Source organism: Oreochromis niloticus, linkage group LG11, assembly GCF_001858045.2.
Source record: "Oreochromis niloticus isolate F11D_XX linkage group LG11, O_niloticus_UMD_NMBU, whole genome shotgun sequence".
In the NCBI taxonomy this organism is placed as follows: Eukaryota; Metazoa; Chordata; class Actinopteri; order Cichliformes; family Cichlidae; genus Oreochromis; species Oreochromis niloticus.
In genome coordinates, this window is record NC_031976.2 from 2,711,324 (window position 1) to 2,734,654 (window position 23,331).

The 23,331-nt window shown below is 41.3% G+C and overlaps 2 protein-coding genes across 3 annotated transcripts; both read right to left on the reverse strand.

Moving 5' to 3' along the window:
- Positions 1 to 5,445: 5,445 nt before the first annotated feature.
- Positions 5,446 to 9,378, reverse strand: LOC112848179 (uncharacterized). 2 transcript variants are annotated; one of them, XM_025911370.1, is made up of 2 exons: positions 5,999 to 9,378; positions 5,446 to 5,634 (listed from the first exon to the last, which is right to left on the reverse strand). In XM_025911370.1, exon 1 carries the CDS (start codon positions 9,128 to 9,130, stop codon positions 6,260 to 6,262), a length of 2,871 nt encoding a protein of 956 aa, XP_025767155.1. In that variant the 5' UTR covers positions 9,131 to 9,378; the 3' UTR covers positions 5,446 to 5,634; positions 5,999 to 6,259. The 2 variants fall into 2 exon arrangements, with proteins under 2 accessions (XP_025767155.1, XP_025767154.1); XM_025911369.1 differs by lacking the exon at positions 5,446 to 5,634 and adding an exon at positions 5,775 to 5,821.
- A 193-nt stretch (positions 9,379 to 9,571) lies between these two features.
- Positions 9,572 to 12,892, reverse strand: LOC112848229 (uncharacterized). The gene is made up of 2 exons (XM_025911615.1): positions 12,744 to 12,892; positions 9,572 to 12,561 (listed from the first exon to the last, which is right to left on the reverse strand). The coding sequence occupies exon 2, from the start codon at positions 11,636 to 11,638 to the stop codon at positions 9,572 to 9,574; it is 2,067 nt and encodes a 688-aa protein (XP_025767400.1). The 5' UTR covers positions 11,639 to 12,561; positions 12,744 to 12,892.
- Between the last annotated feature and the right edge of the window lie 10,439 nt (positions 12,893 to 23,331).

Genomic DNA, 23,331 nt, shown 5'->3' on the forward strand with positions numbered 1-23,331 from the left:
TATATCACACTATGTTCCTCCCTCTTTTTGAAATATGTGTTCTCCACAGCCATCTCCACCCTTTTCCCAAAATCCGCTACCATCTGGCCTTTCTTTTCTTAACAGAGTACCTAGCCAGCATGTCCCTTTTCTCTCTATTCCTTTAATCTACATGCCCGTTTAAGTCTGCCCAGTCCATTTGCCTCAATCACCACACTTTCCCCCTGTGGACTGTCTCCACCGCTTTCATGCAACTTCCTCCAGAGTTCTTCTTTCTCTTCTAACTGATACCCAAACTGTTGGGCATACATACTGACAACATTCAGCATCACACCTTCAAACTTATGATCCTGTCTGACATTCTCTTCTTCTCCACAACACTATTTACATAGTCTTCCTTCAAGATTACCCCTACTCTATTTCCCTTTTATCAACACGATGGTAGAACAGCTTAAATTCACCTCGCTTCTCCTGGTCTCCTACACACACATTATGTCTAGTAAATACTCTCACGTCCACAATCCTCCCCCAAAATATATTGGTTTAAGATGGAACCATGAGAGTGGCAGCATGTTGCAGCAGCTCTGGTAGTTTTTATGATTTCCTTCACAGTTGTGGATAAATCTTGTGTCTTTAATGCTCTTTATCTGTCTGTATCGGTCTAGCTAAGATATATAAGACTAGTGCTCTCCAAAACACCACTGTTGCCCATAGCCACATAATTTGAGACATCACAAACGCCGAGCCTCAGTGAAAGCCAAGGCGAGGAAAATATATATACACTCTCCATTCCCTCAGTCATTGCTGGGATTATGAAATCTCTGGTTAATAAGATAGACAGCCTGTGGCTGCCAACAAGACATCAGAAGGAGTATCAGGAGTGCAACATGTTATGCTTCACTGAGAAGTGAGTGCACCAAGGCCAGAATTCCACATTACCCTAGCTATGTATGCTGAGCTCCCACGACCACAACTTTATTGACATTTGTATGCACAGACAGAGATGAGAAGGAAAAAGAATGTGTTGAAGAATCTAACTTACTGAGCAAATAACTCCATGGCATGAGGTGAACTCGGGTTAAGGCACACAAAAAATTAACTGCTGAGTCGTTCAATTACTTATTTACTGAAGATGCTGGAATGCTGTTCCACTTCCCTGGTATTACTGCTGAAAGAATAACTAAGGAGAATGAATAAAGAAACTAAAACTGCACAGCACCTTGAACATTGTCATTTCTCCCACAACCACAGAGCTACTGCTAGATAAAGATTTTAATCAGCCAGAGCTTTAATAGTTTGTGAGTATCCCATGACACAAAGCCATGTGTCCTATAGAATTTTAAGACTACCACAAACCTTTATTTTATGTGGTGCTCATATTATGCCTGGCTGATTTTTCAAGTCAAATTCTTTGAGCCAGGAAGGTCTGAAAACTGCTTCAATAGGCAATAAAAGACAGAGCAGAATAAACTGTGTTGTGGTCTAAGTCACAGAATATGCATGCTAGTGCAAAACTGTCCTTAAGGTTAGGGTAAGATTTTGAAGCTAGAGATGAGGTTGTCACTTATCAGATTGCAGAGGATTCACAGGAGAAATTTTCATAAATGAATAAAGAACCATAGTCCATAGATTACTGACTGTAAGTAGAGCAGCAATTAGTAATGAAAATTAAAATCCAACGTTCAAGAAAGTTGATAGGGTAAGAGGCAGGGTACACCCTGGACAGCTTGCCAATCTATCACATAGAGACAAACAATAATAATGGATTGGATTTATATAGCGCTTTTCAAGGCACCCAAAGCACTTTACAATGCCACTATTCATTCACACACTGGTGGAGGCAAGCTACTGTTGTAGCCACAGCTGCCCTGGGGCAGACTGACAGAGGCGAGACTGCCATATCGCGCCATCGGCCCCTCTGGCCAACACCAGTAGGCGGTACGGTAAAGTGTCTTGCCCAAGCACACAACGACCAGGACAGAGAGCCCAGGGATCGAACTGGCGACCTTCCAATTGCAGATATGCTTCCCAACCCCCTGAGCCACGGTCGCCAAACAACCACTGACATTCACATTTATGGGTAATTTAGAATCACCAATTAACTTAACTCTGACTTCTAACTGTGGGAGGAAACCAGAATACCCACTGCAAACTAGCTAGATTGTGGATTTAAACCCAGGACCTTCTTCCTGTGAGCCAACACCACAAACCATCACGCCACCAAGCTGTCAATCCAGGCTTAACAAAAGTAGGAAAGCTATGATTAAAAGGCTTCATGCAGAATTTTCTAGACGTTTTTGTCCTTGACAGGTTCAACCACAATAAATAGCGATAGCATACACGTGGTGTGTGTGTAGTTGTCTGCCTCTTATAACCCCAGTGATTTAGCTGCAATTTGAAATCTCGTGTGATCTTGTGACTTTCATGAGCCCAGGCAACTAACCACTCTTACTAGATTGTATCATGTCATCTCAACAAAAACAAATTAAGTTGTTGAATTTCATACAGATCCTACATGATTCAATTATGTTCACCATAGAAACATGAAATTATTATGTTCAAATGACAAGTTAGACTTTTGTAAATGTAACAACCACCCAATTTCCTTTTTTTGAGTGTAGGATGATTTCCTCTAACTTCGGTTATTTAGTTTCCCTTTTCTGTAAAATCACCACCATGTTTGGCATTATTTGCTTTTAATTACTGAATTACTTAAGTACCGTGTAGCCCTAACCAAATGTTTAATTTCAAAACTTTAGTCTCTTTGACCATTAAATATCACTTATCACTGCCAGTATATCTATCTAGGCTCACCTCACTAAGTGTTGTTCTTGGCACATTGCTGAACAAAAATAATTGTCAGAGTGTTTGAACAAGCAGGTAACAGGATTTGAATATCAAGTACTCTGTTTGGAATTAAACCCAATATGCCAAATATGAAAAAAAAAACAAACCACATGAATTAAACCTAACCCTATTCTTTACTCACATTGCCAGCAACCTGCTGGATCTTAAAAGGTTAAAGACAGTTATAAAGTCTCATTTCAATTTCCCTTGAAAATGAACTATGAAAAAATGCCATGGCCATCAGTGTGTAGAACTTTATTTCCAAGAAAGAGAAATATATATAACCTCTAGAGATGGACTAATCCGATATTACGTATCGGTATCGGTCCGATACTGACCTAAATTACTGGATCGGATATCAGCGAAAAATAAAAAATGTAATCCGATCCATTAAATATCAAAAAAGCATCTCACAAAACTTGCAACACAGCGTAACTCGGCTCATAACCATAGCACGTTGCAGCAGTATGCGTCATGTGATAGAGCGGCTGTGTGTATTTGTAGCCTCACTACCAAACCAGCATTTCATCTCCGAGGAAGTTATCCCAGAGAGAAGTAAAGCAAGTGTGTTAAGTTCATCTCTGAATGTTTGTAAAGCATTCCCATGTTAAGCTTAACATCCGATATATAGAGCGACTGCCTCTCTCTCTCTCCCTCTGCTGCTACTTCAATCGTGAAACTGCTCAATGATCAGCTGATCGGCTTTTCTGTCGCGAGTCCGTCTCTCTTCTTTGTTTTTGGCCCACTTCGCGCCAGAAAGAGGAAACCAGCGGCTGAACAACAGCAGCACGTTTAAGCTTGATAAGCTGTTGTTAGAATTTATTTAATATTACTTTCTACACCAGGATCCTTTTCTACGTAGCTGACGGCTGGTAACTGTGCAGGGGCGGATCTAGCAAAGTTTAGCCAGGGGGGCCGATAGGGCATGAACAGGGAAAAGGGGGCACAGAGACATACTTTCCTTTCTTATTCTCATTTAAAATATGTAGCTTTTAATAAATAATTATCTGAATCTTACACCCAAAGTTTTAATCTGATGTTAAATGTATAGAAGTCCATTACTGTATATAGTAACTAAGTCTAATATACCCTAGTAAGCTATAGTACTTTTTCCTTTGGGAAGATCTGTGCAGTCTGCAATTCTGTAGAAGAAAGATGTTGAATCTATTTAATTATTCTTGAAAAATAATTTGTTTCTGTGCATTTTTTTTCACCCTGCATCAAATTAAAGTTGATTACATCGATTAAGCATCATGAGGTGGAGGGTGGGTGGTTCCCTTTTTTTTTTTTTTTTTTTTTGCTGGGAGTTTGCAACCCTATTAGTTAGGTTGCTTAATATTTCTGCTAAGTACTCTTTAAAATACCAGAATAGGGAGGATGGAGCAGGTTTAAGTTTATTAGATTGATCAGTGTTGCTGAACTATGAAATATTTTGGGTGCAGTGTATTTTTTTACACACAGGTATAACAGAATAGCTTTAGTGTTGTTGTTTATTTAAACTTGAGTATGAACTTATACAAAATGCAGCAAGATATTAAAAAAAACAGTTTTATTGATTAAAAAACACAATATCGGATTCATATCGGTATCAGGAGATATCCAAATTTATGATATCGGTATCGGTATCGGACATAAAAAAGTGGTATCGTGCCATCTCTACTGTCTACCCACATAGCAAGCAGTTCTGGCCCGGATCTGGCATGCCACATCTGGCTCAATTGTGGTTTGGTTTATGTGGCCCAGGCTCATAGAAAACAGGCCTGGCCTGGATCTGGCATCAAACTGGGACTTCTGACTGACCGGTGTCATGGCAGAGTGTATGTCAACCAGATGTGCGCCAGGTCTGGCAATGATGCCACTATTTATTTTCCTATTTTCCTATTTTAGTTAGAAGACCCAAATGCCATGTTGCAATGCTATACTGCTATGGTAGCCAACGTTTCAAATGCAGGTTTGACAGGTTTGTGAGTGTACACTTTATCCAAAACCTAGTGACGGTTTACTCATCTTTGGCAGTGGGTGGCTGTAGCTCAGGAGGTAGAGCAGGTCAGCTAGTGATGGTTAGTGGTTCGATCCGTGGGTCCTCCAGTCTGCATGTCGTGAGTGTGAGTGTGAATGTGTATGAATGTAGTTTGGAAGCACTCAGTTTAGAGAGAAAGTGTGTGTGATTGGGTAAATGTGGCATGTTGTATAGAGCACTTTGAGTAATCTGGGAGACTAGAAAAGCGCTATGTAAGAGTCAGTCCATTCACTGTCTGAACAGAGTTTTGTCATGTTACTTTTGCACTGTTTTGCATCTTCTGGCACATGTTGTTATTACATGGCTTGATTAAGGTACACATTAGGCTGACATCTGGGGCCAGAGCTAAAGCTGTTCTGGGCCAGCAGTGTGTCTACAACTGACCCGTGGCTGTGCACAATTTACACATGGCCCACATACCGCAAAGAATGACGGCCCTGTGGTGGCCCAGATCAGGTTTGCCAGGCGTAGTCCACACAAGGGCCAGCACAGGACCACCAGTGGGTCTGCAACTGGCCTTGTGCTCAACTGTCACCATAACTAGTAAGGTAAGTTTTCTAACTTTTTATCTTTACATACTTCAATTCAGTTTTCACGTTACAGTAATGTTTAAGATAAACGTTTGTATAAAAAACCTTTTTCAGAGGAGGCCCCACCACTGACCACCTCCTGAGGAACTGGTTTCTCCCTTCAGTCATCTTGAGCTCACAAACACCAATGAAATGACCATCCTCTGTGCAGCTGGCACTGGAAAACCAAGTCAAATGGGCACTTTTCATAGTGGGTTCCTGGGTTCAGGTGAGTAATAGAAACAAAAGGGGAAAATGAAGGACATCAACTTTTTTGCAGTATCCTGCTCTCCTTGTGTGTATATGCTACACAATTCAGCAGTAGCCTAACTCCACTTGAAATCACGCGCGAAGTCAGAATGTAGCGTCCAACTCCTTTTAATTAGTATTTCCTCATGGAGTAAAACTGAAATACAAATAACATAGCTAAAATTAACCTAGCATCATTAGCACAACAAAATTAGATTCTAATACACATCCATTAGCGTTAGCACACAACTACTAAAGTATTCGTCTATAGCAAATATTTCCACAAAATATACATAAAATACAATCCTACAATTCAATACAAATGAAAACTTACAGACGGTGGTGTCGATGGCACAAACAAAAGGCAGATGTCGCTGGATCAAATTTCCCCACATGTGATCTGCTAAGAACTAAACAAACATGGCTGACTTCCTGTCACTTCCCAAAACTGGTTTTCAAAATAAAACGAATTTCAAAATAAAATTAGCTCACTACAAAGAGCGCCTATATTGCAGTAAAATTAAGAGCGGAACACTCCCCGTCTGGTATCTGTTAAGATGCCATATATCAATATTCAAACCACAACATAACCTTTTCAGTCCTGGTTCTTTAAAACCATAACAACCTCCGTTATAGGCCTGAGGAACACTTTGGCCACTCCGTCTCGGACGACCCGGATCTCGATCTTGCGGACGTTTCCATCACCGCCGGGGAAGGTGTTCGTCACAAGAGCCATGGGCCAATCGTTCCGGCATGTACGATCATCTTTCATCAAGACAACGTCACCTCTTTCGATGTTTGGGCTGGACTCTTGCCATTTACGACGAAGTTGCAGTGTCTGCAAGTATTCGCGTTTCCAACGATTCCAGAATTGGTCGGCCAACCTTTGCACTTGGCGCCACTGTTGCTTATACAGGTCCTTCTCAGTGAACGTCCCTGGAGGAGGTGGAACACTCTGCTTCTGAGTGAGAAGCATTGCTGGGGTAAGTATCTGAGGAACGTCAGGATCTGAAGAGACAGAGACAAGCGGTCTAGAGTTGATGATGGCTGTCACCTCCGCCATCAGGGTGCACAGGACTTCGTGGGTCAAACTGGAGGAGGGAGTACGCATCAGCATTGAGTCTAGGATTCTCCTTGCAACTCCTATCATGCGTTCCCACGCACCGCCCATGTGCGAGGAGTGAGGTGGATTGAAATGCCATGTACATCCGCGATTGTTGGTGTATCTCTGAACTTCTGACTTTGACAAAACCTTTTGGAACTCCAACTCTTTGCAAGCACCAACGAAATTGGTTCCACAGTCTGAGTATAGGTGCTCAGAAGGACCTCGGATTGCAAAGAATCTTCTCAAGGAGTTGATGAACGAAGAGGTGTCTAAAGACTCTATCACTTCTATGTGGACTGCACGTGTGCTCATGCAAGTGAAGAGAACGGCCCAACGCTTACTCTGAGCCATGCCTCCTCTTGTGCGCCTGGCTATCACGGCCCAAGGACCGAAAATGTCCACACCAGTGTAGGTAAAGGGTGGTGAAGTGCTTAGTCGCTCCTGCGGCAGGTCTGACATCTTTTGTTTCTCTCTTTTCCCACGAAGCTGTCGACAGGTGACGCATCCGCGAAGAACAGTACTCACGCATCGCTTGCCGCCAACTATCCATATGCCAGCAGCTCGAATGGCACCTTCTGTGATGGTACAACCTTGATGCTCGACCTGCTCATGATAGTGTTTGATGAGCAACGTAGATACATGGTGTTTGCCTGGAAGAATGACAGGATGCCTTTCTTTGTCACTTAAGTCAGCTAACGTCAACCTGCCTCCAACCTTTAGCAGACCATCTGCATCTATGATCGGGTTGAGTTTAGTTAGAGCGCTTCTCTTGGAAACATCGGCTCCCTTGGAGAGAGCATCCAAATCTTCAGGGAAAGATGCTTGTTGCACAGCAAGAAGAATCACTGTAGTTGCCTTGGACAACTCGTCAGCTGTGAGAGGTTTTGGGCACCAATGCCAACCATTACATCTGTTGGTTCCTCGGCTGCTTGCCTTAAAAGAACAAACCACGTGGATGAGTGTTGCAACTCCTCTCTGTATGGCCTTCCAGGAAGAGAATTTCGTGAATCTCTCACAGCCCAGCAACTTGTTCTTTTGACTCGTAACACAGGTTGTAACTTGTGGTCGTATCTCAACATCTGCGTCTGGGTTGATAAGCTCAAAGGTCTTATGTTGCTCGCTGCTTGGCTGTGACTTGTATAGAAATGTTGGACCCGTGAACCAATTGGTTCTGGTGAGCTGTGAGGCTTGAACGGACCTAGAAGCATGGTCAGCTGGGTTATGCTCCGTAGGTACATACCTCCACTGATTTGGTTGTGTGGACTGGCGGATTCTCTGGACCCTGTTGTGGACATAAACATAGAAATGTTTGGACTGATTATGAATGTAGCCCAGCACCACTTTACTGTCACAGTAGAAGGTGACTGCATCAATTTGGATATCGATCTCTTGAACGATAAACTCAGCAACTTCTACGGCTAGCACTGCCGCACACAGCTCCAGTCTGGGTATGGTAGGTTCAGTTGGTGGTGCAAGTCTAGCTTTCCCAAGAATAAAACCCACATGAATCTGGTCGTTTGCATCTGTTGTCTTGAGGTACGCCACCGCGCCAATCGCTTTGGTTGAAGCGTCTGAAAAGATGCATATCTCTGTACGACTGGCATTGGAACAGGAGGTGGTGGTATACGCTCGAGGGATATGAAGATGTTGCAGTTCTTGAAGCGAATTTTTCCATGTCTCCCAAACCTTACATTTGTCCTGAGGGAGTGGACTGTCCCAGTCGGTTCCATCTAAGGTCAACTCTCTCAGCAACGACTTGCCTTGAACGGTCACAGGAGTGACGAAGCCGAGAGGGTCGAAAAGACTGTTTATGGTGGAGAGAATCCCGCGTCGTGTGAACGGCTTGTCACTGACTGACACTTGGAAGGTGAATGTGTCCCTTTTAACATCCCAACTCAATCCAAGGCTTCGCTGTGTGGGTACTGCGTCTCCATCCAAGTAAAGATCTTTAATGCCCTTAGCATGATCTCCTGTAGGAAAGGCTTTCAAGACGTCAACGCTGTTGGACGTGATCTTGTGCAGTCTCAGGTTTGACTGAGAGAGAGATGCTTGGGTTCTCTGTAGCAGAGAAATTGCCTCTTCCTCTGTGGATGTGGAAACAAGGCCATCATCTACATAGAACTCGCGTTCCACAAAATGTCTGGTGTCTGACCCATACTGCTGTTCTCCTTCCTTTGCAGCTCTTCTGAGACAGTATGTTGCCACAGCTGGAGAAGGACTGTTGCCGAATACGTGAACCCTCATCCTGTATTCAACAATGTCTTTGCTGGGATCATTTTCTCTATACCACAGAAAGCGTAAGTAGTCTCGGTGGTCTTCTCTCACGACAAAACAATGAAACATCTGTTCGATGTCAGCCATGACTGCTACTCACTCTCTCCTGAAACGAATAAGGACTCCCATTAGACTGTTATTCAAGTCTGGTCCGGTGAGTAGCACATTGTTCAGCGAGATGCCATTGCATTGTGCGCTTGAGTCGAAAACAACTCTGATTTGGTCAGGTTTCCTGGGATGATAGACCCCAAACATCGGCAAATACCAGCACTCTTTACCTTTAGGGAGTGGAGGGGCTGGTTCTGCGTGATTGTTGTAGAACAGGGGTGCCCAATCCTAGTCCTCGAGAGCTACTGTCCTGCAGCTTTTAGATGCATCCCTACTCCAACACAGCTGAATCAAATGGTTTGATGACCTCTTCAGCATGCCATCAAGTTTGGCAAAGGCCTGATAACAAGACATTCATTTGATTCAGGTGTGTTGGAACAAGGATGAATCTAAAAGCTGCAGGACAGTAGCTCTCGAGGACTAGGATTGGGCACCCCTGTTGTAGAAGATCTTGTGCATGAAGGCAATGAACTGGTCCTTCATCCGTGGTTTACGCTCTAGTGTGCGCAGTAATGAGAAGAGGCGGGTCATAGCTTGCTCACGATTGTTGGGCAAAGGTGGTCTGGGGGGCCTGAAGGGAAGAGGAGCCACCCAACTATTCGACTCGTCCTGGAAAACCTCATCACCCATTATCTGCAGAAACTGTTCGTCCTCTATGGAGAAGGCACGCTTGTCATCATCCGCTGTTCTTGCAAAGACTGTGTTGCCGAGTGAGTCGTCATCCAATGTAGTGCTACGGCAACTGTGTGAGAGTCCCTTGACTTGACTGGAGTTGACCGTTTGCTTGAGATGGATGTGGCTCGTACAAGGTCTGAACAATGATGGTCTTCTGTCTTCCAGTATGTTCGTTTTATAACAGTTGACAATGGGCTTATGAACCTTTCCCAAACACACATCACCTACTAAGACCCATCCGAGGTCAAGCCTTTGAGCAAAGGGTGCATCACCAGGACCGTTGATCTGCTGCCTCACCTTGTGAAGCTGGAGAATGTCTCTCCCAAGCAAAAGAAGGATCTTGGCATCATTATCAAGAGGCGGGATTTTGCTAGCAAGGCTCTTGAGGTGCGGGTGCTGGAGGGCAGCTTCAGGTGTCGGTATTTCATCACGATTATCTGGTAAGTCGTCACATTCGATCAGTGTTGGTAGCGCAAGGCTAACTTCACCATTTACTGCTTCGATTTGATAGCCATTTGCTCTCCTGCCGGAGGTTGCGGCTAAGCCAGCACAAGTTTTCAGGGTGTAGGGGTATGAGCCAACTTTGATTCCGAATAAGTTGAAGAACTCTGACCTGGCTAGAGACTTGTTGCTCTGGTCATCGAGCATAGCATACATTTTGATGGCTTGTTGTGGGCACTCTTTAGGGTAAACCTTAACAAGACATATCTTGGAACAAGATTTTGACTTAGCGCAATCGCCACAAACTTCAGTGCACAGAGGGCTTGCAACTGGTTCTGGGATAGTGTCCTCCTTTTCCGGCTCCCCGCCGTCACCTGTTGGGGGACTTGAGGCCTTGGTGGACAGTTGTGGTGGACCAGGATGAAGAGCTGTGATGTGCTTGTCACTGTTGCACTCATCACATTTCAGGACAACTTTGCAGTCTCGTGCGAGATGAGATGTGGATGCACAGCATTTGAAACAGATGCCTTGATCTTTCAAGTACATTTTGCGTTCTTCAATAGTCTTTAGCCTGAACCCACGGCATTTCTTTAAGGGGTGGGGTTTTTTATGGATGGGGCAATGCTTGGATATATCCTCTCTAGGATCTGGATCGCTTTGTGGGGCCTCAGAAACGACTTTGGTTGTATGCACTGAGACTGGGGTTCTTAAATTTGTGTGGCGTGAGATAGGCTTTTCTGTGACAGGACTGCTTCCAGAAAGAGCAAAGCTGGGATCGTTTCTTGTTTTAGCTTGATAGCAGATGAAGGACGTGAAAAAGGAAAAGGGGGGATAACCAACCTTGTAGTCCTCTTTGTATTTTGACCCTTGAGTGATCCATTTTTCTTGCAGATTATATGGCAGTTTTTCCACGATTGGTTTGATGCCACGGGCGGTATCCAGGTATGCTAAGCCGGGCAAGTAGCCATCCTCTTTTGCTGAAAGTAGTTCCATCAATAGATCTCCAAGATCCCTTAACCTGTAATTGTCCTTGTTTGTTATTTTAGGAAAGCTGTCCAACTTCCTAAAGAGAGCACTTTCAATGACTTCTGGAGTACCGTAGCATTCATCGAGCCTGTCCCAGACCATTTTGAGTACAGTATTTGGGTTGTCAATATGAACTGCTCTTAGGCGCTTGACATATGCAGAAGATTCCTTCCCAAGCCATTCTGAAAGTAAATCCAGCTGTTCACTTGCAGTAAGGTCCAAACCCTTAATGGTATTGGAGAAGGCAGATTTCCATGCCCTGTATGACTCTGGATGATCATCAAAGTGGGTTAAGCCAGTGCTCACAAGCTCTTTTCGTGCCAGGTACTTCGCCATGTCCATCATCACTGAAGACTCTGGAGGGTGTGTATGAGAAGTGTTGGAGTACTGAGGAAAAATTAGCTCTGGTTTAGTGTAGGGCGTATTGCTCTTTTGTTCTTGCAGGAGTTGTCACTGTTAACTTGGAGGTGAGCGTTTATATCTGGCTGAGCTGATGGGATAGAGGTGTGAGCGGTTTGGTATGCATGCGTTACCTTGGAACTTGGTTGTGGCTGGAAAAGTGTGGGCCATGTGTCTTTCACAATATACTCATCTTTAATGATGTACTTAGCTGATGGTGGAGAGCTCTTCTCGATGGGATGCTCTGATATTGAGAAATTGACTGGTTCATCGCATTGGTTAAGCTGCATAGTTTGGTCTCTGATATAGTCACTTACACGTTCATGTGTACTCTGCACCATAACTGGGAGACTTTTCCAACTTGGATGTGCTTCAACCTCTATCTCTGCTGCTGCTTCCAAAACTTCTGCTTGTGCATTTGCAGCTGCAGCTTCCTTTTCCAGATTTAAGGCTTCGAGATTAGCTTCTAATCTTGCTTTGTCAACTTTAATGCTGATCTCTCTCTGTGCGAAGGCAACACGTGCGCGAGCAGCTTCTGCCTTGGCTCTCGCATGCGCTGCTGCTACACTGACATTTGATCTACTTGAATATCTGGAAACTGAACTAGTGCTTTTAACTGATGCTCCGTCTTGAGGAGGCTTTGGTTCCTTAGGTCTTGCACCTTCGGAGTGTGCTTCGTCCATGTTTGTTGACATAGCTTGCTGTCGTAGAGTTGTTTTGCCAGCTGCTGACCGTCTTTTTACTATCCTGCTCTCCTTGTGTGTATATGCTACACAATTCAGCAGTAGCCTAACTCCACTTGAAATCACGCGCGAAGTCAGGATGTAGCGTCCAACTCCTTTTAATTAGTATTTCCTCATGGAGTAAAACTGAAATACAAATAACATAGCTAAAATTAAAAAAACCTAGCATCATTAGCACAACAAAATTAGATTCCAATACACATCCATTAGCGTTAGCACACAACTACTAAAGTATTCGTCTATAGCAAATATTTCCACAAAATATACATAAAATACAATCCTACAATTCAATACAAATGAAAACTTACAGACGGTGGTGTCGATGGCACAAACAAAAGGCAGATGTCGCTGGATCAAATTTCCCCACATGTGATCTGCTAAGAACTAAACAAACATGGCTGACTTCCTGTCACTTCCCAAAACTGGTTTTGAAAATAAAACGAATTTCAAAATAAAATTAGCTCACTACAAAGAGCGCCTATATTGCAGTAAAATTAAGAGCGGAACATGCAGTGTGTAGGAAAATTATTTTCAGAAGTGAGTTATTATTCATTTATGTTCTTCTTTTTTTGTTTTCAGTGGTTGTTTGAGTTGGTTTAGGCAACATACTGTTGTTTAGAAAAAAAAGGTTATTGTTTGAACAACACAAAATAAACTGTCATTTCTACTCATTTAAAATCAGTGGTGGTAACAGGATGTGCTGCCAGCTATTACTAACTTAACCACCTCTAGTTGCTCCTTTTGACATCGAGGTGCAATGGTTTTCAAATGATTCACTTGATGTCTGACCTCCAAATGCTGAGCTCATTGCCATGAGTGCTGCAACGAAAAATGACTGTTAAACTGAAAGATTTGCTTTCAGCTCAGCTCTCTGTTCACCAGAATTGGCACGGTGTTAGCATTATTGCAGTTACCACACTAATCTGTCTATTTTACTGAACAAGATCCTGAGACCCTGTTTAATCCTATTTGAGCTCTTTCACTGGGGCAGTCTTCAATTTTTTTGGCAAAGAACCACAGAGCTTGATTTGGAGGTACTAACTTTCCACTATGCTGGCTGTTTCACACATAGCTATAACTAATGTCAGTGGATACTGAAAATCACGTTCTGATGAAAATAACACTGTTGGTTAATTTAAAATGTTGATGTAATAACTCCATATAAAATCCCAGACAATATGGCGTTATTTTTGTGCCACTATTCTGAGCGCATGTACAAAAAAATTGAGCGCACGTAAAAAACATTTGCAGGTGCAAGTGTCGCATTTTGAGGAAAAGTTTATTTTGAGCGAAGAAAAGCTAAATTTGAGTGAACAAAATTCATTGCTGCGTGCAAAAAACTGTATTTCAGTGTTTGCTATTATCCATACACACACACAATAGCAGCCTCTCTCGCTCAGTTTTTGCATTTGCGCTTGCTCACAATGTGTTGCTTGCGCTCTCAACATTTCTGCCCGTGCGTGCTCAACTCTTTCTGCACACCGTTATATTTGTGCCACAAAACCAGCCAATCACAGACTTGCATGCAAAAAAATCTGATTGGCTGTTTTGGTCTCCAATCAGATCGAAATGACGAAAAGCAATATCCCAGAATCCATTTCGTCCAAAACTCAAACAAGGCAGTAGCGGAGGAACACAGAGTGGCGGAGTTTGAAATATTACTCTTTCTGGGTCACAAAATAAAGTTTTAAGATATTTTCATGTGAGAATGTTGCTGTATAAACTTCAAATGTCTGCTCCATTTATCAAGACATCACATATTTGCAAAAGTGCTCTAACGTTCTCGGAGATGCCTGTTACCCACCAGCTGACCGCATAGCTGGACTGGCCATTGGGCATACCGGGCATCTGCCCGGTGAGCCAATAATGATTTTTCATTTTTATGTTTGTTTGTTTGTTTTTGTAATGGTATAAACAATGAAAGGTGGTGGATTAGCCAATTGGTCATGATCAACTCTGGGCTGGACCAATTACAATACATTCGTATTGAGGGGAAAAGGAACGCGTTTCATCCCGGACTTCAGCTACAATGAAAAAGACACAAAGCTGGAGTTATTCTGTCTTTACGCTGTCAGCTGCCTCTTCTCCCCTCATTCTCTCCCCCTCCCTCTCCTGTTGCTACTTCAATCATGAAACTGATCAATGATCAGCTGATCGTCTCTCGTTTGTTTATCACCCACTTTGCGCCAGAAAGAGGAAACCAGTGGATGTTGCGCTAAACAACAGCAGCACGTTTAAGCTTGATCAGCTGTTGTTAGAATTTATTTAATATTAATTTCTAGTATCAGCTGTTTGCTGGAGTGTACATCACTGTCACAACAGCGTTTGTTTTAGTTCAAAGGCTTTATGGTTTTTCCTATAATACCTGGTGGTGTAGTCAGTGATTTTTTTGTCAGTTCAGCCTTATATATTATGTTTAACCCGAGTGACCACCCGGTCAGCTGGTGGGTAACAGGCATCTTCGAGAACGTTAGAGCACTTTTGCAAATATGTGATGTCTTGATAAATGGAGCAGACATTTGAAGTTTACACAGCAACATTCTCGCATGAAAATATCTTAAAACTTTATTTTGTGACCCAGAAAGAGTAATATTTCAAACTCCGCCACTCTGTGTTCCTCCGCTACTGCCTCGTTTGAGTTTTGGATGAAATGGATTCTGGGATATTTCATTTCGTCATTTCGAGCTGATTGGAGACCAAAACAGCCAATCAGATTTTTTTGCATGCAAGTCTGTGATTGGCTGGTTTTGTGGCACAAATATAACGGTGTGCAGAAAGAGTTGAGCGCGCACGGGCAGAAATGTTGAGAGCGCGAGCAACACATTGTGAGCAAGCGCAAATGCAAAAACTGAGCGAGAGAGGCTGCTATTGTGTGTGTGTGTATGGATAATAGCAAACACTGAAATACAGTTTTTGCACGCAGCAATGAATTTTGTTCACTCAAATTTAGCTTTTCTTCGCTCAAAATAAACTTTTCCTCAAAATGTGACACTTGCACCTGCAAATGTTTTTTACGTGCACTCATTTTTTTTTTACATGCGCTCAGAATAGTGGCACAAAAATAACGCCATAAGACAACGCCTGGGTTGGGACACCCTGGTTACCAAGGAAGGGCAAGCGACATATACACCACAGAAGCATTATGCTTTCTGTCAACATCTAATGCAGTATTACAATTTCATGTATTTCTATGAGATTAGAGTGTTACATAATTTGAGTTAGCTATGAGATGGTTGAATGTATTTATTGTAGTCTATTTGCAAAAAGATCAGAACAAGTTTGTTCAACCTTTGGAAAGACTTGAAACGGTGGTCTCATGAAATTGTGTTCTACTCATTAAAAACAAAACCATAATCAGGTTAAGGATAGGGTGAGACAAATCCACTCTGCAGTGCAGTATAAAGATGACAGCAAAGGTAAAGGTATGGCTTTTATATAACTACTAACACAAGTTGACTAATGGTGTAATTTAAAGGGTAGAACATACAGGCTAGCTAGTGGAGACTGCTTATACTTTAATTCCTTAATGATGCTTCCTCAACCCCCACTTATTAAAAGAAATGTCAAACTGTGACATAAAGCTATAACACCCTGTTATGACCTAAACTACTGTTGTTGGACTCCAGGTAAAGATAATAAAATGGTGATATTTTCTGAACAGGACATTCCTGTTTTTCTATTCTCGGACAGTACAAATCATTATTTCTTTTCACCTTACATTTTGTGCATTTTTCTATACCTCTACTACAAAACCATGGACAAGTGGATCAATACAATTCACTTTTTTGTTATTTTTATTCGTTTTGGTCCATTGGTTGTGGCAGCAAATTAAATTGAGAGATTGCAAAGGCAGAAGTCTGATACAAAAGGGCTTCAGCTGGCAACCTGGAGGCTCATTCTCTTCAGAAAAAAAGAGGCAATGTTGCATTGACCCAGCAATATATAAAGGTAGATGAGATACCATGTCAGCAGCACTGCAAACACCCACGCGAGTGCTATGTCAGCCAGTGTCCTCCAACAAACTGAGCTATATATGTTAATCTACATGCATACATATACTATGTTGCCAAAAGTATTCGCATGTCTGCTGTCACACGTATATGAACTTGAGTAACACCCCGTTCTTAACCCATACTTTTTAATATGATGTTGGCCCACCTTTTTTTTTTTATAGCTGTAACATATTCAACCCTCCTGGAAAGCTTTCCACAAGGTGTATGAGTGTGTTTATGGGGATTTTCGACCATTTATCTAGAAGCATATTTGTGAGGTCAGACACTGATGTTGGACGAGATGGCTTAGCTTGCATTCTGCACTCTACTTCATCCCAAAGGTGTTCTATGAGATCAAGACTCTGCAGGCCAGTCAAGTTCTTCTACACCAAACTTACTCATCCATGTTTTTATGTACCTTGCTTTGTGCACTGGAGGGCAGTTGTGTTGGAACAGGATGCTGTGGGAAACTGTTTGTACAAAGTTGGGAGCATGAGAGTTCATTGGAACTAAGGGGCCAAGCCAAACTCCTAAAAACCAAACCCACACCATCATTCCCCCTGCACCAAACTTTACACTGCACAATGCAGTCAGACAAGTACCATTCTTTTGGCAACAACCAGACTCATCAATCAGATTGCCAGACCAAAAAGAGTAATTCGTCACTCAAGAGAACGCATCTCCACTCCACTCCACTACATCCGACATTGCGCTTGTTGATGTAAGGCTTCGGTACGGATGCAGCTGACTGACAATGGAAACCACTTCCATGAAGCTCTCTATGTACTATACACTCTAAAAAGTAATTCAGAGGCTTAGTAAATATCACTATAAATAAAAGTTAGATGAGCCTGATAAAATCTATGAATATCCTTGTAGTAATTATTTGAGTTTGATAAGTTGAAATAAATGTCTAAAATGTTAACGTATGTGTTTGTGTTAAATTAAGGTATTTATTTACATTTATCTCAGACAAAAAATTCAGTATGTGGTTCACAGAATACCTTCTTTGCATGTACTTAATATTTTTGTTTAAAATTGAATCAAAATATTTGAGAAATAGGTATCTATACTCATCAGTATCTTGTACTAAAATCATTAATTATTCAAATCAATATTATTTATTGTCAGCAACTACAACTGAAAAGTGTAAGTAAAACACGATAACGTAGAGTAATTGAGTACCATGAGCCTTTTTCATTGTTTTGTTCATTTTGTTTTTTAAATACTCTGAGCTTTTGTGTTTGCTCTCCTGGTTTGCCATTTATCCTTCAAGTATGTAAGGCTGAGCTAAAAGGGAAAAGGCTCTTGTCTTTGTAGTGCTTGTTTATTTTGAGTTATTGCCATGTTTATGAAAATTACATTTTCATTTGGAAAAATGTTTAACATGTGGTCATCACATACATGTATTATAAAACACACGACTACATATTAGTTTGTTTGGTTTTTTAGACTTAGACTACCAGTGAAATACAATAACATTCATATTCGAATGTTTGGGGGTGATCGTGGCTCAAGAGTTGGCAGTTTGTCTTGTAATCGGAAGATTGCCAGTTCGAGCCCTGGCACCGACAGTCTCGGTCGCCTACTGGTTGCCTACTGGTTGCCTACTGTCTACTGGTGGTGGTTGGTGGTGGTTGGTGGCGCCAGTGTCCGGCAGCCTCGCCTCTGCCAGTACGCCCCAGGGCAGTCGTGGCTGCAATGTAGCTTGCCATCAATTGTGTGAGAATGACTGAATGATTCATCCACACATTCAGTCATCCTGAATGGGTGGATGACTGAATGTAGTGTAAAGTGCTTTGGGGTCCATAGGGACTAAGTAAAGTGCTATACAAATACAGGCCATTTACCATATTTAATATTAAGTACAATTTTGATTACGTTCAGTTTACAATATTAAGTAAATGGAACAAAATTTTGGATTAACTGACCATCTATATTTCAGTTACATTGACCAAGCATGTCAGTGTTATTTACTCAATTTTTTCATGTTTGTGTAACAACTACAATTATTCATTTCAACTTAATATGTTTAAGCTTTAGTTATCCAATTGATCAAGTATATTGAACAGGTTTGACTGGTTTCCAATCTACTCAATATTTTTAAGTGTAAAAGTGTTGCCTCAAAAATTTTAAGTAAATGTCAGTTTTAGTTTTTAGAGTGTATTAATCCGAAGGTCACGTGAAGTTTGAATGTCTGTAGCTATTAACTCTACAGTTGGTCACAGCAGACAACTGCCCCTCCCTGAGCTTGGTTTTGCCAGAGGGTTCTTTCTGTTTAAAGGGAGTTTTTCCTTCCCACTGTCACCAAGTGCTTGCACAAAGAGGTTAATTTGATTGTTGGTGTTTTCTCTCTGTTACTGAAGAGTCTTGACCTTGATATTAAGCATCTCGAGGCAACTGTTGATGTAATTTGGCGCTATATAAATAAAATTGAATTAAAATTGAACTGAATTGAAAGTTGGTGACCTTGGCGCGCTACGTGTCTCACCATCCACTGACTCTGCTCTGTGATTTTTCACATGGCCTACCACTTTGTGGCTGAGATGCAGTCATTTCAAAACACTTCCACTTTAATATAATAACTCAAACATTTGAGAGTGGAATAAGTAGCAGTGAGGAAATTTTACGAGTGGGCTTGTTGCACAGGTAGCATCGCTGTACAATGCTGAGTAACTAATTCTTTTACAAAAGTTAGTAGAAGCAGTCTTCATGGCTAGGTGCTTGATTTTATACACCTGTGGTCATGGAAGTAATTGTGTAACCCACGTCAGCTGGCGTGAGGTCCCTCTCCTGATTCGTTGCATCCACGCCACAGCAAAAATGAGACCCGGCTGTGAGACTTCCGGCGTTCGGCCCCTGCTGTGGCTGCAAGCATGAATGGTGTCAAGAATGGCATGGGAAATGTCTGTCAATTCAACTATAAAATTGTATTAACTCAGCACTAAGTGTCTTTAACCTTTGGCAAAAGCAGGACTTTAGCTATTAGCAGCTGGTTGTTCATTTCTATGTTTAAAATTGCTTTATTCAGCAGCGTTTTACTGCGAGCAGAACTCTGCTTTGGAAATTACTGTTTTTGTACACTTTAGGTTATTTAAATACTTAAATGTGCTCTTTTTTTAAACAGTGTGCAATTTATTGATTTTTGTTACATGTTGCCTTCAATTTGGCTATGCTGTGTGTTAGACAACTGCCTTCTTTCATGCCATTTCCATATTTGTTCGTAGCAAATACTACCTGAACATAGCCTGAATGTATACAGATAAAGCTACATAGCTAAAACAATTAACAATTTAATGAACTATTGTACTTTTGTGAAATGTGATAATGCAATCATCAGATTCACACTATTGTATGGAAATGTGGAATCATTGATCTGTTTACCAATAAACTGAATTTAAATTGAAATACTAATGGACTTTTTCTGGCCCTACAGGTGGCGAGCTGGTAGGACCATTCCTTTTTCTCTTTTCCCCCTTCTGCCTGACTTTGGATCGCAGACATATCCCCCCCCCTCTTGAAACTGGAACCTAAAGAGAAACTCCTGAAAACTGATCTTTAAAAGAACCTCAAAAATGACTCTCAACTCAGGGATTTAAGAGACGTTTGAACAGAGAATCCAAGCAATTGGATTGGATCAATCATCCCACATTACAGTTCTCTCTAATATTCAAAAGTCTACACTGCAGGACAGAAGATTATCTAAAGTCTGACTTTTATCAGATGGGCTGTTAAGAAGCAGGGAAGACTGTCATCATGTGTCAACTGCAGGTTAACATCTCACTGCTTTTGCTGCCTTTTGCAGCTGGAAAAATGTTGAGGCCCCACAAAGTCGCAAGTTATGAATATTAAGTGAAAATGATGAACTACCTCAAAGAAAGCAATATGCAGCTCAAAAGGTTGAGGCTGCAGGAGAAGGCAATTCTTAGAGTTTTGCTTAGCTACTTTCAGGCTTATTGAGTTTACCTAGAGAGTGACTTGGGGGAGTTAAAACATATTTATCTGTGACATGCTAGACACACCTCGAACTTTAAGCCTTTAAAAGTCCAAATGAGTGAGTTATAAAATATCCATTCATTTTAACAAAAAACATTTTTTGTACTATAAATAAGCTTTTTAATGGTCTAAGGAATTTTAATATCAGAGTCCATGACCGTTAACTCCCTTTTGGAGCCAGCCTGAAGTGGCTATTCGAGGAACTGCAACTTCATTTTTTTGAGGTTTCTGTGTGCACGTACGCTTTCTGTCTGTGATTGGTCCTGATCTGGTCACACTATACTTTCTCTTCAGGGGAAGCGTGAGGTCAGCAGACCAGGGCCAGCACTCTGACTGTGTAATAATCATTTATTAGGATTTTTATTTACGAGGACTAATGTGAGATTTTGTTTTGAGTTGTGGATTCGGTGTAATAGGTAATTGATCCTCTTCTGGAGTTGTAAGTCATCGATTTAATAGTCAGCACCGTCATAACCATGACTCTGAATGATAACAAAAATACAGGAAAGCATGAATCACAAATTCCTTGCTTAAAGTACACTGATACAAAACGTGCATTGTGAGTCCATTTAAAGGATAAATATCTACAGGGTGAAGAAGTGTCCTTATAAACAAGTGTTTTACAGAGCTTAAAGGATGACTCACAGCGCAGTGTGAGCGAGGATTCAAACATCCCAAAGTAACTACTGTGGAATTTAAAGAGGAATCGCACAGATTCCAGCACCACTACATCACCATCTGGTGGAATACTATTTTGAAATCCTAATTTTCTCAATAGTTTTTTCCCTTTTACATGCTCATTTGTTTCCTGAGGTTTTTTCACCAGTGTTAAAGGTGTTGATGGATCGCTTCAAATACCACAAATACCACAAAACTGCATGACAGTCAAAGAGGGGATGGGTTAGACCTGCAACCACTGAGCAGATTAATAAGCAGCTGTACAGCTTAAGGAAAAGCAGCTTGACTGCACGTGCAAAGCAATCAAATTTTTAAAAAATAAGATTTGACAACCAGATGTCAAGATACACCCCAGGCATCCTGTGAAATGACTACAGGGGAAACCTTATCACTTTGAGCTTCATCATATAAAATATATAAATTAATGGCTAATGAAAGTACTGCTTACATGCACATTTTCTGTGCTTAACATTTCAACACAGTTACAAGCGATGTTTTCCAAAGGAATCCTATCAGTACAAATAATGAGTAAATATTTGTAAGGTCATCCAGTCTTTTCCAGATAGTCAACGCTAACAGAGTGTTCAGTGCCCACCCCGAGTACCAAGTTTTGGTTATCACAAGAAATAAAAAAAAAAAATAAAAAAAATTCTAAACGATATACATGAAAAATAATTCACATTTTTTCTGAAAAAAAAAAAAATACTTGTCACCGATGATTGTTTAGACCTCAGACGGTTTCTAAATTGGCTGTAGGTTTGGACATCACAGTGTATGTTTGTGGCTTTCTGTGTTGCTCTGTGTTACGATGGTAATCTGTTTAGCTATGCCCTGTTATCATACGTTATCATCTATTAGTTTATCATTATATACATTACCAGTGCTATATACTGTTACTCACAATAATACCTGCTTTTGTTGGAAAGATCACAGAGTGGAGGAAGTAATGAAAACAGCTGGAAATGCTCTTATTACATGACCTACACTATGCTGTGGGGTACCAGGTATAGTAAAATCCATCTTGTTTAGGTCAGATATTGTATCTATATTAGTAACTGACTTTGTCATGTGTAACTATAAAATAGGATTCTTATTTTCCCTGACTCGGCTAATATACTCGGCTAAAAAGAGATAAACAATAAGTAGAAGACTTGGAGAGGAGGAGTTCAGGTATCTCAGGGTCTTGTTCACGAGTAATGGGAGAAGGGAGCGGGAGCTCAACAGACGGATTAGTGCTGCAGCTGCAGTGAAGTGGTCACTGAGGAAGTTGAGGTGGTTCAGGCATCTGATAAGGATGCCTCCTGGACACCTCCTGGGTGAGGTGTTCCAGGCATGTCCCACCGGGAGGAGGCCCCAGGGCAGACCCAGAACATGCTGGAGAGTCTAATCTCTCCAGCGTTAGTTCCCAGGGAAGACTCTCGACTGGCCTGGGAATGCCTTGATGTTCCCCTGGACAAGCTGGAGGAGGAGGCCGGGAAGAGGGAGGTCTGGGCTTCTCTGCTTAGGCTGCTGGCCCTGAAACCCGGCCCTGCATAAGCAGAAGAAGATGGATGGATGGATGGATAGAAGACTTGGAGATAATTAATGACCCATACAAAACAAATCTTTCATGGGACAAAGGTAAATAGTATCAAACATGCATCCATTTGTTATTAAATATTTAGAGCAAATATTTCAGGACAAAATGTTTTTAAAAAAAATGCTCGTCCAGTTCCAAAGTTGAATTATTTCTCATAAATATTTCAAAAAAAGAACAATTAACTAGCCCTTCGTGTTTTCCCTAAATAGATAAACCTGACAAAAATACAAGGGTCAACACCAAAAAAAACTAAACCTAAAAATCCATCATACTAATAAAAATAGAAATTGTAGACAAGTATTTGATATTCGATAAAAGTGTATCAAATCAAATCAAATCACTTTTATTGTCACGTCACATGTGCAGGTACACTGGTACAGTACATGCGAGTGAAATTCTTGTGTGCGAGCTTCACAAGCAACAGAGTTGTGTAAAAATACTATAACGTAAAACAAGCAAAATATAAGAATGGCTAAATCTGAAAGTAATAAATATATGTACAATATATAAGAGTATATGCATTACTGGATGTATATATTAAATATGTTTTTCTACATGTGTGTGTGTGTGTATGTATCCATATTTTACAAATTAAATAGAGTAAACAATAAAATAAAATATATAAAATATACAGAGGTTGGTAGTTGGACA